The sequence below is a fragment of the Cicer arietinum genome, chromosome 7 (assembly GCF_000331145.2).
Source record: "Cicer arietinum cultivar CDC Frontier isolate Library 1 chromosome 7, Cicar.CDCFrontier_v2.0, whole genome shotgun sequence".
In the NCBI taxonomy this organism is placed as follows: Eukaryota; Viridiplantae; Streptophyta; class Magnoliopsida; order Fabales; family Fabaceae; genus Cicer; species Cicer arietinum.
In genome coordinates, this window is record NC_021166.2 from 20,954,466 (window position 1) to 20,971,211 (window position 16,746).

The 16,746-nt window shown below is 33.7% G+C and overlaps 1 protein-coding gene across 4 annotated transcripts in view; it reads right to left on the minus strand.

Moving 5' to 3' along the window:
• LOC101494415 (kinesin-like protein KIN-14B) overlaps positions 1-15,923 on the minus strand; it is a 38,268-nt gene extending 22,345 nt beyond the window's left edge. For 2 of the 4 annotated variants that reach the window (XM_073363416.1, XM_073363415.1), the window contains exons 1-12: positions 15,366-15,923; positions 14,121-14,244; positions 13,641-13,727; positions 13,261-13,431; positions 13,053-13,159; positions 12,703-12,834; positions 12,402-12,580; positions 11,795-11,956; positions 8,464-8,555; positions 3,460-3,611; positions 3,043-3,216; positions 808-954 (exon numbers count right to left, since the gene is read on the minus strand). In XM_073363416.1, coding sequence (XP_073219517.1) covers positions 808-954; positions 3,043-3,216; positions 3,460-3,611; positions 8,464-8,555; positions 11,795-11,956; positions 12,402-12,580; positions 12,703-12,834; positions 13,053-13,159; positions 13,261-13,431; positions 13,641-13,727; positions 14,121-14,244; positions 15,366-15,587 — 1,749 coding nt within the window. In that variant the 5' untranslated portion in view covers positions 15,588-15,923. The remainder of the gene's footprint in view (positions 1-807; positions 955-3,042; positions 3,217-3,459; positions 3,612-8,463; positions 8,556-11,794; positions 11,957-12,401; positions 12,581-12,702; positions 12,835-13,052; positions 13,160-13,260; positions 13,432-13,640; positions 13,728-14,120; positions 14,245-15,365) is intronic. The other 2 variants (XM_004509626.4, XM_004509627.4) reach the window with 2 other exon arrangements.
• Between the last annotated feature and the right edge of the window lie 823 nt (positions 15,924-16,746).

The window sequence follows — 16,746 nt, forward strand, 5'->3', positions numbered from 1 at the left end:
CTTTTATATTATATTAGAGTATCTTGAGTTATTTTCTATTATCAATTTATAATCATAGATTTATCTTAGAATATCTCTTAATATTATTATTATTATGATTTGTTCTTGATTTAGAATTGAGTCTATATTTCTCTATAAATAGATATTAGTATTGAGTTTTCTGTAATCAAGTTAGCATAAAGCTGTTATAAATAATATTCAAACCCTTATTATTTCCTCTCCTCCTTTTCTCTAAAATACCACAACTTCAACAAATCAGATGATTGAGAAAGGGTGTGATTTAACCATCCAAAGTTGTTCAAACCACTTAATGAGACAAATATGTTACAGTGAAAAGACCCAAAGTGTGACATAAGTGGTGCTCCTACAGCATTGGTACTATGAAGGCCATTAGCACATAAATTTGATGATATATAGTGCTTGACAGCATGTCATAGAAGCAGATGCAAAGGTGCCGTTGAATTGGATGCATACAATGAACAGAAAACCAAAACTCCAGGCTCCAGCAGGGGGAGAAAGATCAAGAGCAAAAGGTGTGAAAAATGAAGGGTCAGGAAAAAATGTGAAGAATTTAAGGTTTAATCATAGTTTATAAATTTATAAATATGTAAGATAAAGCATCCCAGTGAAGAAAATTGTTTTATATTCATTCTACTTAAATTATTAATATCTATTATTGGCATTTTGTTAGACTATTTTTTACTTCCTGTCAGGAAGCTGTAGTTGTTAAAATACTAAAAATTGGACTTACACACCATTAAGTGCATAATGAATATTTCATGCAAACTAGCATAAGATAGGACCAACCTGCAAACTTTGGATGGTTGAATCTTTCTGTTGTATCTGCAATTTTTGATCTTGTTCTAACTGTAACAGCTGAGCAACTTGATTTCTAATCTGAGCATTTTCTTCTTTCTCAGTCTTATACTTATCTGAAAGCAAAATATGCTCTGACTGCAAAAGGTAAAAGCAATATATAGTTGACTGACAACTCTGAAGCCTCTACATTCGACGCAAATAATGAAGTGTTGATAGAAGAGTATAAATGTATGCATATATTAGGGGTCATTTTGCAATACAATATATAAGTCTCTTAAGTAAACAAAGCACACATGCCATTAATCTTCAAGAACAATTCATGGATAGAAATGACAAAAAGAGAATATATATTTAAGCAGAAATAAGAACAACAATAGTCCAAATACTACCTCCATCCTTTTAATCACAAACAAAAGACTAAATCATTAAGATCAAGAAACAGTATCTGAAGGAGTTAATGTTAAATTTTTTTGCAAAATATCCACAGAACTCATTAAATGCATCCCATTTACATGGAATAAGTGATTTTTCAGTTAACATAAATAAGGGTATAAAATGAATTCTAACAATTAATACTCCTGAAAATTAGTCTTGTGTTTCTTCTAATTATCAGGACAAAAAAAAATAATTTATTTGTTTCTTTTAAAAAAGACCGGAAGTAGTAATAGCTATCTTTATAAGTCAAAGTTTTAGAGTCTAGTGCATGTGTGCGCAGTCACTGTTTTAAGGTGTTCCTGCATGTGCTATAATTGTTAGAGTTATTACAGAGAATGCACTGTATAAATATTAGAACTCTCTGAAGATATAGTAACATTTAAAAAATACAGCATTGTCTCAAATATTGATCTCTAATCTGTGGTCTCCGCCTATTAAGTTAATACTTGAGTTCAGTTGGTACAACTCCAATTGTTTCTCTTTTCATCCGCGCTGCATCTGGCTGCAGCCATAGTAATCAAACTTGCTAGCTGACATGTATGATGTTTGGTGTAAAAACTGAGTCAACTTGCATAGAAACTCGTTTGCCTAGAAGTGTAACTTAGCTCAGGAGTTAGGAAGTTTGCATAGAAATGTGAAATAAGACCGAACATGCCCAAAACGACAATGTTAGGACTTCCAACCCATATTTTAGCTTGACCAAATCTGAGAACATTGAATGGCCCCATCAAACAATCAAAAAATCACTATCAGAAATCCCTCAGCAGTGAGCTGAAAATCCACCGAACCAATCATCAAACAGGCAGAGAAGAGTGAACTAACAAACCCATTGAACCTGTCGTGTCATGGACCAACTACTTTAAAAGCTTCTTAAACTATTGGGCGAAGACTCGTGAATGGTTTTTACATTATATTTATATTTCATAATCTCTAACAGAAGCTTTTCAAAATAATATCTCCAACAGAACCTTCATCTTAACTTCATTTTGTTGGCCTTGAAGATTGCACCTTGCAAAGTTGCACGTGTCACAATCACACTCAGAACCACTACCGTTTGTGTTCTCCATCCGGTTGGTTCTATCATGCATCACATTACCCACAAACAATTATTTATTCACTTCTTTATCCTCAAGAACAATCTCCTGCTTCTAAATCAACTGAAGCAGCATATGCTTAGAAACTCTGGACTCCCATGAACAAGGCCGCAATCCATGATTGTCGGTCACGTCATTCAAGAGCACCACCTCATTCTAAGAGATCGAACAGCTTGGACCAATTTGTTAAGAACCTCAAAAGGTATTGGGTAACTGAAAATATTTTTTTTATTTCTTGAATGACGTCGAACATATTGAGATTCCACATCAATTAGAAATATGATCAAATTAGTCCTTATATGGCCAGAATACAGCATTTTCTTAAAGATTGATCTTTCATGTATCCCTCAATATTTTCTTTCACTTTTCTTTATTTTTCCTTATTATATCCGGAAATTATTTCTATTACAAACTTAGAACCTAAAATGTGAATCATTTGAAAGAAAACCCACTACAGCAAAACCTAAACCATAATATGATATTAGAAAATGCAAAATGGAGGACCTGATACAATCTATGATTGTGATTGTTCAATCAAAAAAACTCATTTAAATGTTCTTGTTCTTCTAACATTTTGCAGCATGAAAAGAAAATAATATGACTCAGTGGATTAACACAAGTCAAGCATGCCATATTTTGAAGAAAAAAAAATTGTCAAACCACCAATGACCTGTTACTAGATAAATTGCCAAACCTTTAAATCGGTCTGCAATGCAGAGGAAACTTTCCATGCCTTCTGTACTTCATTAAAGAGCAAAGCACACTGATCATTAGCATCTTTAAGTGCTTGCTTGAGTCCCAGACACTCTTGCTTTAGATCATGAATATCTTTTTCCTTCTCATACAACTCCTTACGAGCATCATTGGCCTATAAAACCATGACAAATACAACGCAGAATATAAATAGGGATGTTATAACCATCACAAGTCATAGTTTAAACTAGGCATCAATCTATCCATTATCCACATACAATTTAACCAGATGTGATGTTTAATACAATTTTATCACATGTAATGTACCATAGTAATTATTAAGGTTTCAAAATGCTTCCATCAAAAAGTCATACAGATGGATAAAACATCAAAAGTAGAAATAGGAATGAGAACTTACAACATCTCTCCACTTCTTTATTGTATCTCTGTTACCAAGACTTAACACAGAATTTCGAGCTCTAGCAGAGAAATTGAGAGACATCAATGTCTCAGATAAATTTGAAATAGATGGACAAACATTCACAATCGTCAGAGTTTTTGAACTCCCACCTACACACAATTGAAACATATGTAAATACAGTATATAAGAATGGTTATCAATATCTTACGATACATGCGAGCCGTATCTCAATTTGATACAAAATTTAACATAGTTGATATGCATTGAATTAGATGGAATTTTTGTATTGAATTAGATGGAATTTTTGTGTCTAACTCAGAACACAACTTATATTTATAATGGTGTTACAACAAATACATTGACTTCCTAATTGATTAGCACTAACCTAGGAAACTGTAAAGTCTAGGAATATTAACAAGTAATTTTGAAGTTGTACAGTTGAGGAATATATATTAACAGGTTTACTTAATTCTAAAACTCCTCCTCAAAATGGAGCATACATGTCATATGCACCAAGTTTCTTACAAATAGATTCAACCCAATTCCTTCAAGGAACTTAGTAAATATATCAACAAGTTGATCATTTGAACCAACAAAATCAGTTGCAATTTCTCCTGAAAGAACCTTATATTTTACTAAGTGACAGTCAATCTCCTCATGCTTGGTTTGGGAGGTTTAGCACTATGCTCCAAGAGTATAGCATGACCATATGTGGAATTGATTACTTTCTCTTCCTCGTGCATTCTTCACCAACCACCTGCCTCTACATGCTTGTCTATGTAGATGACATCATCATCACAAGGTTGTCATCCATCAACTCAAACGACACTTGTCCTACACTATCAGACTAAAGATTTGGCGTTGAAGTAATTTTGGGGATTGAAGTTGCCCTGATACAATATTGAATTGGAATTTGTGTGTTTAACTCCGATCACACAACTAGTATTTATAGTGGTATTACAATAAATACATTGAATGCCTAATTGATTAGCACTAACCTAAGAAACTGTATGGTCTAGGAATATTTACAAGTAATCTAGGAAGCTGTACAAATCTAGGAATATTCACAGGTATACTTAATCCAAAAAATAGTTCTTCCGTTTCATGATTGAATCAATGTTATCGATGGCGGATGACAAACCATGCAGAGAGCCAAAAAAAACGCCATATAAAGCCACCAAGGCACTGCCATCTTTCACAAATTATTCATGGCAATTGTAAAATAATTTGCCACCACAATCTGCCATGGCCGATATTTGACAACACTGCCATGAATATAAGTACGTTATATTTATTGGGTTGTGTTCAGAAGGAAAATAAATGAGCGTTGTGATGGAATCTACGTGATCACATTACACACCAATGGATATTGTGTTCACTAAGAGTCATAAATGCAACGATTTATGGATACCCTAATTACATGATAATACACAACATATAATGAGTCTGATAAAATTCAATGTGTTTCTATTATTAATTGATTGTGCAACATCCTAAGCTAATTGTTAGTAGTCCTAGTCAATACAACTACCTAGACATTGAATGTAATTATTGCAGCATCATTATAAATAGAAGGCTAAATAGCACATGCGGTCCCTTAACTTAATTTTAGTTAACGTTTTAATCCTTTATCTTTTTTTTTTCTTCCAGATTTGGTTTTTTATTTTAATTGTAAGTGACAATTTGATCTTTTGTTTTAAAATGTCAACAATGTTATCCTTTTTTTACAAAAATTCAAAAAATTCATCAAAATTTTCAAACAAAACCCATATAATTAATTATCATCTTCAATATAATGAAAATTTCATCAAATGCATATCTCAAATATTCAAATAAACTCATATTTTAATCTCCAACAACATCAAATTCATCAAATAAAGAATAAAAATATGAGTTTATTTAAAGATTAAAATTATGAATTTGATAAAATTTACATTATATTGAAGATAATAGTTAATTTTATGCATTTTGTTTGAAAATTTTGATGAATTTTTGTAAAAAAAAAGATAATATTGTTGACATTTTAAAACATAAAAGATCAAATTGTCACTTAAAATTAAAACAAATGACCAAATTGGAAAAAAATAAATAAATGACTAAAACGTTAACTGAAATTAAGCTAAGGGACCGCGGGTGTTATTTAGTCTAAATAGAAAGTGTATGATCTCATTATACACATAAGAAAACACGCATAAATTACTCATATTTTACATGGTATCAGAGCAGGTTTTGATTATGTGAGCTGTTTTTTAATTTTTGGTCACATACGACCGTCCATCACTGTCAACTCCGGTGGCCTTTCTAGCAACCAGCCAAACCATTACCAATGTGTCAGTACCGCCGCCACTGTGTGCTCTTGTTCTCTGCCACCCCGCGTCTTCTTTCCAGTGTGCCACCACTATCAACTCCGCATTTTTCCAGCTGCACCATAACCAACATTTTTCCATAGTTTTATCCTTGTTTACACTATTACAGTTGTGCCAACACCAATTGCACATTTTCCAATGCAACCCACTATCCTATACCACCACACACCGCCGCGCAATCCTCCGACAAGCACAACGGTGCTTTTTCCATCGCCAACCAACATCGCCACGCGTTTCCACCTTCTCTGCGAGTGGGCCCCACGCGCCGCAACCAAACCCATGCGTGATAGCACGTGCACTTGTTTCCGCCACTATATATCATTGTCGGTCGTTGCGGAAGCCCCTCTGCCACCTTATGCGGGTCTTTTCATCATTTTGTGATTTTTCAGCAACTGCTCATCTTTCAACTCCCATATATCGTCATGTCTGGTGTCGGATCTGCTGCTGCCTCCTCTTCCACTTTCAGTTTCACTACTCTTCCTCTCATTCCTTGCGAAAAATTGGTGTTATCCCAGTCACGCAGGTTGGGCTGCTGCTGTTGAGCTATGGTTTCTAGATCAAGGTCGTGAGGACCATTTGCTCAAACAATCCAAGTTTATTCTCAACGACAATCAATTCGGTGGTGACTCTTCTCCCACATAAGAATCATATTAGTGGTGTCTTTTATTCTCACCGACGATCAATCCGGTGGTGACTCTATTCTCACATGAATCATATTAGTGGTGCATTTATTCACCCAGACGATTAATCTGGTGGTGACTCTTTCCCATACATGAATCATTAATGGTGCCCTCACCATGGTACCTTCTCTTCTCAAACTAGTCCAACAATTGTCAAACATAGTTTCGATTTCTATGAGAATATTTTGATTTAACAAAGCTTAAATCATAGTAAGCCTTAGCATGAAGAGGAGTGTTAAAATTCAGTGTGTTTTTATTATTACTTGGTTGTGCAATATCCTAGACTAATTGTTAGTAGTCCTAGTCAATACAACTTCTTAGACATTTAATGTAATTATTGCAGCATCATTGTAAATAGAAGGTGTGCGATCTCATTAGATACACAAGAAACACACATAGAAATTACTCATAGTTTACATAGTCAATTACCCGATCAACACTATTTCTAATTTTCTCCTTCATGTTAAAGCATATAAATCATGTGCACCTAACTTGTTGAGAGATTTGAGGAACTCTCGCTGACTTTGTGAAGACTGAAAATCTGTCAATCGGTCATTTGATTGACAAAAACTAGTGGTAATGTCGGGAGATATGACATTATCCCTAATGAAATAAAAATCTATCGTAATGTGGTTGGTCCTCATAGAACACCGAATTTGAAAAATAATGCAAGGAAACCTGATGATCACACCATACATGAATCATTAATGGTGCCCTCACCATGGTACCTTCTCTTCTCAAACTAGTCCAACAATTGTCAAACATAGTTTCGATTTCTATGAGAATATTTTGATTTAACAAAGCTTAAATCATAGTAAGCCTTAGCATGAAGAGGAGTGTTAAAATTCAGTGTGTTTTTATTATTACTTGGTTGTGCAATATCCTAGACTAATTGTTAGTAGTCCTAGTCAATACAACTTCTTAGACATTTAATGTAATTATTGCAGCATCATTGTAAATAGAAGGTGTGCGATCTCATTAGATACACAAGAAACACACATAGAAATTACTCATAGTTTACATAGTCAATTACCCGATCAACACTATTTCTAATTTTCTCCTTCATGTTAAAGCATATAAATCATGTGCACCTAACTTGTTGAGAGATTTGAGGAACTCTCGCTGACTTTGTGAAGACTGAAAATCTGTCAATCGGTCATTTGATTGACAAAAACTAGTGGTAATGTCGGGAGATATGACATTATCCCTAATGAAATAAAAATCTATCGTAATGTGGTTGGTCCTCATAGAACACCGAATTTGAAAAATAATGCAAGGAAACCTGATGATCACAAATGAGTGTAATTTTCCTTGTTTTTTGAAACTTTTTTCGGCTTCTCTAGTACTTGAAGAACAACTCGCTTGCATCTTCTCACATTGGCATTTCTAGTTTCGTCCTCCCATCTTGATCAATTAATTCCAGAGTATTTACTGCCTTCATCCCCACTTATGCTTCGACTTCCTTGGCCTCTTCTTTGGGTCCTTCCCTTAATTCCTTTTCTTTATGGTCTGTGCTTGTGCCATAGGTTTTTGTTGGCTCTCTTGTTAAATACTGCACAGCTTCTGAATTCACCGTTGAAATTACCCACAAGCACAGCTCTATGATCAGAGCACGCACTAATACCATTTGATAGAACTCGATATCTTAGTACATAACAATATAGCAGATATTTGAGGCTCCTACCTCCCAAATTACCAAAGAGCACAACAATTTAAAAATGACAAGTTGATCGCCCTCTAACCCTTGTCTCTTATTTATATACTTCACTACCCACTTGACACATTAACTAATTTCTAATTGACTAATTAATTGAGGTTAAGTATCACCTAACTAGCATTCTAATAGACAAAGGAATTTTTTGTTACCATTACATCATCGTTTAATTTGATAACTCAAACACCAAATAATTGCCGAAACAAATTCATAAATAGAAATAGGAAGAAAATATCAATACCAAGTGAATCTGCTAGTAGTTTTGTTAGCATTGAATTTTCATAAGGAATAATATCCTTCTTCGATGTTAAAGAAGACAAAACATCTCCCAACCTGCAAACACAATTCAAAAATGCCACAATGAGTTAGACAATGGAATTTCCCATGCACCACATTCTTTCACTCTGCTCAAATTGCCCAAAATTCCAATACAAATTAAGATAGAAATTTATATATATCACAAGAAAATAGCCGAACAGATAGAAATATGAGAGGACCGGAGGAGGAAAAAAGAATCAAATTAATTACCTTACAGTTTTGTGGATATAAAGAAGTGTTACCTATACACGGGTCACCACAGCACAGAACTGAACCCGGTACAATTATGACACTTACTAAAACTCTTAAACATTTGGGAGAACTTATTGAATGCAATACTTGCATCACAGTAAGCAGAGAGACACCATGGCTGTCCCTCTATCTTCCTTGATGATAAAGATTAGTCCGAAATTCACGCCTCTTCCAATGGGGAACACCATTTTGAACAACCTGGATTGTGAATATGTCCCATTGGAATTGTAGGATCCAGTTATTTGTTGGTAGGGGAAACTTGGAATTAGGTAACACACTACCCTGTTGAAGAATCCAGAGAAATAAGAGTTGATTCTCTTTTATTTTATATTATTCTGTTTATTTTTATTTTGTTTATGATTTTGTCATTATTACTATTGTAATTTTTTTTTCTTATACAAACAGTTTAGGACTGTAGTAATAAAATATGAAAGTATTTTTGTCTTTAACTTTCTTCATAGTATCTAGAGCTCTTGGTTAGGGTTCTGTAAAGTTTTCCAGCATATTGTGGGGTTGGAGACACCAACATTTTGTTTTTAATTTATGTATGACCCGTTTTGCGACCCGGCCCATTTTTTCGTCTACCTAATGCCGCACAATACCCCATGGAAGGCGGCCCTTATGGGTAGCAGCGGCGGCAGCGGCGATGGTTTTAGTGAGAAACCAGAAGTGGTCATTAAGAATGAAGAAGGGAAAAGAGATGGAAAGAAACCATGGTGCGAACATTGCAAACGTCCATGACCGAAATAAGTGTTCTTGACCGAAATAAGAAACCATGGTGCGAATATTGCAGAAGTGAAGGGGTATAAGTGTTCTTGACCGAAATAAAAAAGAATTTTTGTAACCATGGATGTTAGTTTTGTTGAAAATCAACATTTTTTTTAGTGACATTCATCTTCGAGAGGGAATTTTAAGAAAGATTCATCTTTTGAAAACATCATTACTTTAGGTGATACAGTGTTGTCACAAAATTCTAAGACTTATATTGATCCACCAAAAGAAAATGTCAAGAATCCATATTAAAACTCAATCCGCTTATGAATGAGGTTCCGACAGATTTGGAGGCGACAATTTTAAATGAAAATCACAATGAACAAATTTTTTATCTCGATAATAGTGAAGAACCACCTGAAATGCCACAACATAATGACTCAGATAAAGAGACACAAAGCAGGTTTACTACCACTGACCCTATGTGAAAGGGAAATGTCTTTGAAAGAAGAAACCATAAACAGATAAATGAAAGACCCATTCTTCGACCCTTCCAAGATTCTGAACCAATAGATGAACCAACACATTGTCCTGATACAGGTAAGTTTTCTTCTGTTTTTAAGAGTCATGTTGAGTATCCTGATATACACCTTTTATTGCAATTAGGAAACCTATTAGATCATGCACTAAACATCATTTGTCTAATTATGTGTCATACTTAAAATTGTCTTCTTCTTTTATTGTATTTACCTCTTAGTTGTCTGCAGTAGAAATTCTAAAAAATGTACAATAGGCTCTAAAAGTTTTAAAGTGGAAGGAAATTGTTCTTGAGGAGATGAGAGCTCTTAAGAAGAATCAAACGTGGAGAGTCATGACTTTACCTACAGGAAAGATTACCGTTGGCTGTAAATGGGTATTTACTGTCAAATATAATTCTAATAACACAGTTGAAAGCTACAAGGCACACTTGGTTGCTAAAGAGTTTACTCAAACATATGACATTGATTACACAAAGACGACTTTTGCTCCTATTGCCAAATTAAACACTATCAGAGTTATCTTGTCCTTGGTGGTGAATTTAGATTGGTCTCTTAACCAACTTGATGTAAAAAATGCTTTTCTGAATGGTGATTTGGAGGAGGAAGTACACATGGATAGCCCTACTGACTTTGAAGACAAGTTTAGTTCAAATATGGGCAAACTACAAAAATCTCTTTATGGTCTCAAGCAATCCCCAAGGGCTTGGTTTGAAAAATTCACTCGGTCGATTAAAAGACAAGGATATATGCAAGGACAAGAGAAATCCGATTTGATTCTCTTTTATTTTATATTATTCTATTTATTTTTATTTTATGATTGTCATTATTACTATTATAATTTATTTTCCTATATAAACAGCTTAGGGCTGTAGTAATAAAATATGAAAGTATTTTTGCCTTTTACTTTCTTCACTAACCTATTTTCCTTGCAGAGAAAGGTTAATAAAAAACACTTGCCTTTTGCAATGGGAATCATGAATGAAATTTCCCATTGGAGTAGTTTGATCAGTTAGTTGTTGATAGGGGAAACGGGGACATAGGTATGCACACTAACATAAAATATAGTTTTAACATTAAGAGTGCTTCCCAACAACTATTTTCATACTTCCTGATTTTCAAAAACGTTAATTACTAAAGCCAAGCCAATAGGAATTAATGTTCTCATTGTTTCTTTTCTCTTTTTTATTACATAATCCATTTGGTGTGATACCTATTGAAGGAAGCAAAAATTTAGAGACACTGAATGGAATCTGTGTCTTGACTACTCAGTGGAAAGGAATTCCAAATGCCAAAGAGTAAAGCTCCTACAGAGGCCTAGAGCCATCTGTCCATAACAAACTACAGATTCTCCAAGATACCCCTTCTCCTCACTCCCACCCTTTACTTTTAAGTGTTTAGCCCAACCACCATAAGATAAACACCATCTGCATCCAGTTATAGGAGATTAACTATCTAATAACAAAAAGCACACCCTTTACTTTTCAAGTGTGTTGCCAAACCACCCCATAAGGCAAACACAAACCTACATTCAGTTATAGGGGACTAATTACCTACAAAATTTGTTTCCCGAGTAAAAACAGAGATAACATTTGCAATAAGTAATGAAAACTGACAAACAACCAAATAAAGGATAACGGGGAACACTCAAGGTGCATTGACACCTAGAGACATGGGAGGACAAGCATCTCGCCAACTGTTGAGCAAATATACTTTTTCTAACAAAGGAAAAAAAAAAGCATCAAAATTACATACGCTGAAAGTGACTTCATAACATGCAGCAAATCTGTGACACGCTCACCACTATCATCTTCTGTTATTGAACCTTCACTCCCAGCCAAGTCAGCTAGATAAAGTTTGCTATATGAGTTCTCACCAGTGATTGAATTGTTATAAAATATATGTATTGTGACAATCCTGACAAAGCAAAACATGAAATCCACCGAGCCAAATTAGTGTATATCCCTCACTAAAAATCCAGCTACACATGAACACAATTATCAAAATTGTAAAATCTACCAAAAACTTATACAACTACTTTCCTGATAGGTATCAGAGAGATACGTTAGAAGAAAATATTAACCTTTTAAGATTCGGTCCTAATATTTTCTTTTTCCCTATTGTTGAGTTACAAAAAGTAAAAAATAAAATACAAATAAAGAGAAGAAAAAAAAAACTTGAGCGTTGTAAACTTATAATAACATCCCACAATTAAATACTCAATTGTGCATTTGATAAAACTAGTTTCATTTGTGAAAGTATATCAGTAGAAGTTGATCGTGCAACTTTAAAACAGAATATATAAAGCCATGGTACAATATAACTATGGCCACACATGTGAGGCAGAGAATTTAGGCCATACAAATGCGATACATTGATCTTTAATAAATCATTTCCCCGATTCCGAAATGCAGCTTTTAAAACTGTAGAGAATTCCAAAGGGTTTTCGACTTTTTCCTGCACCAGTTCTACGAAACATTCAGGTGATCCAAAGCAGAGTTTTGGCATGTCTTTCCCTGATTCCAAAAGTAGATCCCTTATCTGAAAACACATAAAAGAAGATTACATGAAAAAACTTGTAGTCCCCAGTGAACCAATAACCTGAATGCAAACCAGAGCCATGACAGAAAGGGTGTACATGGTAACTGAAAATAGAAAGAGACCTGTTCATTATAGAGTTCACAAACTGTAACACAGAATTTATATTGTGAAGTGGAGGTTGTATCCAGGTTAGCTAAATCAAATAACTCCTCAAAACACCGAGCATATAAACCCCGATCATAGCTCGATCCTTCCTAAGAATAATGAATGAACATCAAAGAAGCGAATGATCAGACCAAACATTATCAAATGTAAAAAAGAAATTAAAAATAAATAATTTCGACCATTGGGCCGACACTTCAATTATTAGACAACACCAAATTCAAAACCCTCTCATCCAAATTTTTTATTAAGGGGAACTGATCTGCACATGGGCATACACACACACACAGCAAAAGAAATAAAGAGTAACCATAGTGTGTGTCTTTCCGGAATGGGTTTGACCATAGGCAAATATGGAAACATTATATCCATCCAAAGCTGACTGCACCAATGGTTGAACATCACTGAATAATTCGGCTGCAAACAGAGCATAAAGGGAAATATAAGTAACCTGTATATCAAAGACCGCTTTTCAACTTGAAAATGAAAGTAGCATTCATAGAATATAATCATTTTACCTTGTCCAACATGAGGTCCATAAACTTTATCAAATTCAAAATCTTTCTTTGAGTTAGACAAGGATTCATCACCAGTATTTACACGAATGGTAGAATCATCTGGAAAATCGACAACTGAAGAACCTTCATCTTCAAATAGCGGCCTTGCCCGACAGAATACACGTATGCTTCCTGCAAAAGATATTAATAGCTAGATAAATGTTTTCTGCTCACAAAGCTTAAGTTTAGATCCGCTTTAATAATAAAAAGGTTGAATATTAACTAGTTTCAGTTCCAATCACTCCATATAAAAACAATGTATAAAAAGTGTATTTGAGTGACAGAAAAACAATGTGGATACGAAGAAACTGCTCAATACTAAATTTATACATAGAAATTACCTTTAGATGTCAATAAATCATTGAACAGTCTTTTTTTCTCATTGATCAATGGTGATATTCTTGCTTCAGTTTCATGGGCAACTTGATCTGCAATATACAAGTAGGCCAAATTTCAAAATTTAATGGCATAACACCAACAGTACAATAACTTCATACACAGGCACACATATATAATATATAAGCAATTAAAATTAAAATAGAGTGCAAAAAATTTGAATTGGATAAGCTCCTTCCCACTAAACTTTTTGGAACCAAAAAATAAATAAATAATTCATGTACTTCGAAAAACTAAATCCTTAACCTACCACAATTATTGTGGTCGCACAGATCAGACAGAGCTTAAAGAATAAGTCTCGTGGTGTCACTGAAATTAAGTGATCCAACCAATAAAAATAACTTATATGAAAAATGTCAAATGTCAAAACTCACTACTTATCTAGCATGAACTAAGACTAGAGTCAATACAAATTAGTTTCTTACCTAGCTTGCGGGTTTTCTCTGCAAGAACACCAAGATATCGTGTAACTCGATCAAGTTTTGCATTTGAATATTCTTGAAGCTCGCTTGCTTCTTGTCTTAATTGCAAATAGTCATCTCTAGCAAGCTAAGCAAAATATTTTATGTAATTGTTAACACATGATTAAAACAAAACAAATCAGCAAGAATACCACATAACAAAAATAACTCAACCTAGCAAGAATACCCTATAAATATGTGCAAGTATAACAGACATTCCATAGATGCATACATTTTAATCATCTTGATAAATCACAGCATGGAGTTTTATACCAAATGTCAAACACCCAAACCTTTATCAACCCAATACATTCCTAAAACCCAAAAAAAGAAATTTTAAATAAGTAAATTTAGATTATATACGACAAATACTACAATTATTTGATTACATTAAGAATCTAGTCATTTAGCTTATAGTTCTTAGATGCCATCTATGGTAAACAGATGAAATTAGACTACTCTAGAAATTTATTTTTCAAATGGGCATATTTTGTAGAGCCTGTTTTTATACAACAATTCATTTTACATATATGTCCTATCACATCTTCAGAGTCTCCAATTTAGCTCTTGGTTTTATCCTAAATTCTCCTACACCAAATTCTTCCAGCTCATGATATATTATTCTAAAACGCCTCCCCCAACACATCCTAGGCCTAAGTTCAAATATACACACCTCAAACCACAAGAAAACCCCCACTCTATACACTTCATCACAGAATTGCCAAGAATTAAATCATTACAAGTCAGAATAAACATGTGTAGCACCAAAACTTCATATTAAAGACGTGTCAGACACGACACCCTGACACCAACAGATGTGATTATATTCAATCACTTTCATTTCTTAAATTATTACTAATCGCGACATGCTAATGTGAGTGTTTGTGTCAATGCTTCATCGAAATAGGCCAAATTAACAGAAGTTCACACGAGGAAATTAGAGAGGAACGCCAAATCTTCGTTTACTCAAAAACACAGATCAACACAGACATATCAAATGGGAAGACCTTTTATCAAATTAACACTGTAACAAACTTAAACCACAATGCGCAAAGCAAATACGGAAACGAGAGCTAAAACGACGTCGTTCCGAACACATGCAACGAAGCGTAAAAAAATCACTGAAAATCTTGCTGAATTTAGATGAATGTGAAGAAGAAGCTAAAATACAGTTACAATTGAAGACGAAAAGTGAAAACAATGTATTACCTTTACTTTATCATTTAACCGCTGAAGCTTAGAGGCTGTAGAGTGTTTGTTGTGCTGCGGAAGAACCGATGAAGTCGAAATGGAGTATCTCCTCACCAACGGCGCACTAGGTTTCCGATCGTCGTGCTCTACCGGCACCGAAGCCGACGGCGTCGGCGAGGACGGCTTCCATGGCTCAAAGCCGGTAACGTCCCAGCTCCAACGGTTTCTTTGCTCCGCCATTGTTCTCAGATTTCGTTTTCTTTTTCAAATTTTGAAACAAAGAAAGCGAAAATGGAATTAATGGAATATTTATTTTAATCTTAAATGGAAATAATAAATAAGAGGAGCTTTATTATTTTATGTACCTTTTTGCTTTGGTTTTGGGGTGTGATGATAATAATAATGAATGGAGGGAGAAAAGATGGTGTTTGGTTTGGGAGTGTGATAAAACGGTGTCGTTTTGAGGAATGAAGTGAGACTGTTAAGTGTTGGACTTTTCTGGCTCACATAATATTCTGCGTTTCTTGTTTTTTCACGCTTCGCTCTCAGCTTATTTAATGTTTTGTGTTTTTCGCTATGGAGAGTTTGGAGTTTTTTTGGAGGATAAGGCAAAGCATGTGAAGGGTGATTTATTCTCAGTTCTTACCTGAAACTTCACGTTAAATTCTGCTAATCAAACTTTCATATGTTTTTGTGTAAACACGTGAAGTAGAGATCGGTTTTTATGTAAGCACATTCTAATTATAAAATTATAAAATTAAAAAAGAACATAATTATAAACAGAAAAATGAAAACTGTTTTAATCTCTTAAAATTTCAATTCAAATTCAAATGATTTACACTTTAAAATAAAATTATCAGTGATCAAAAGTTCAATTATAACTCTTATTATGTGGTTTTTCAAAGAAAAATAAATAAATACTCTTATTATGTGGGGACTGATTGAAAAAACAAAACACATTTTTTTTTACTCAACAAATTTTAAGGTGGTAGATTAATTACTATTAACATTTAAAAAATATTGGAGAAAAGTGAACTTAGTTACTCATTCCATTTCATAATAATTGTGACATTTGAAGGTAAAAAAAATGTACCTAAGTGTAACTTTAAGTTTTCAAGGTATTTTAATTTTTTTTTTAATTGTACAATCTATTTAAATTATGTGTATTATTTTAAGTTATTTATATTTTGTATTAATGATAATAAGATAACATCAATGTTAATAAATTTAATTTTGTGTAGTAAAATTTTTATTCTCTTTTTTAATTTATAATTTCTCTTTAATTTGTAGAAATGACATAACATGACAGTAAATATTAGTTAAAGTGTATTAATGATTCTTTTACAATCATCTTTAAATAAATTTAAATTAAATTGCAGCTTTTGTGATTATAAAGTTA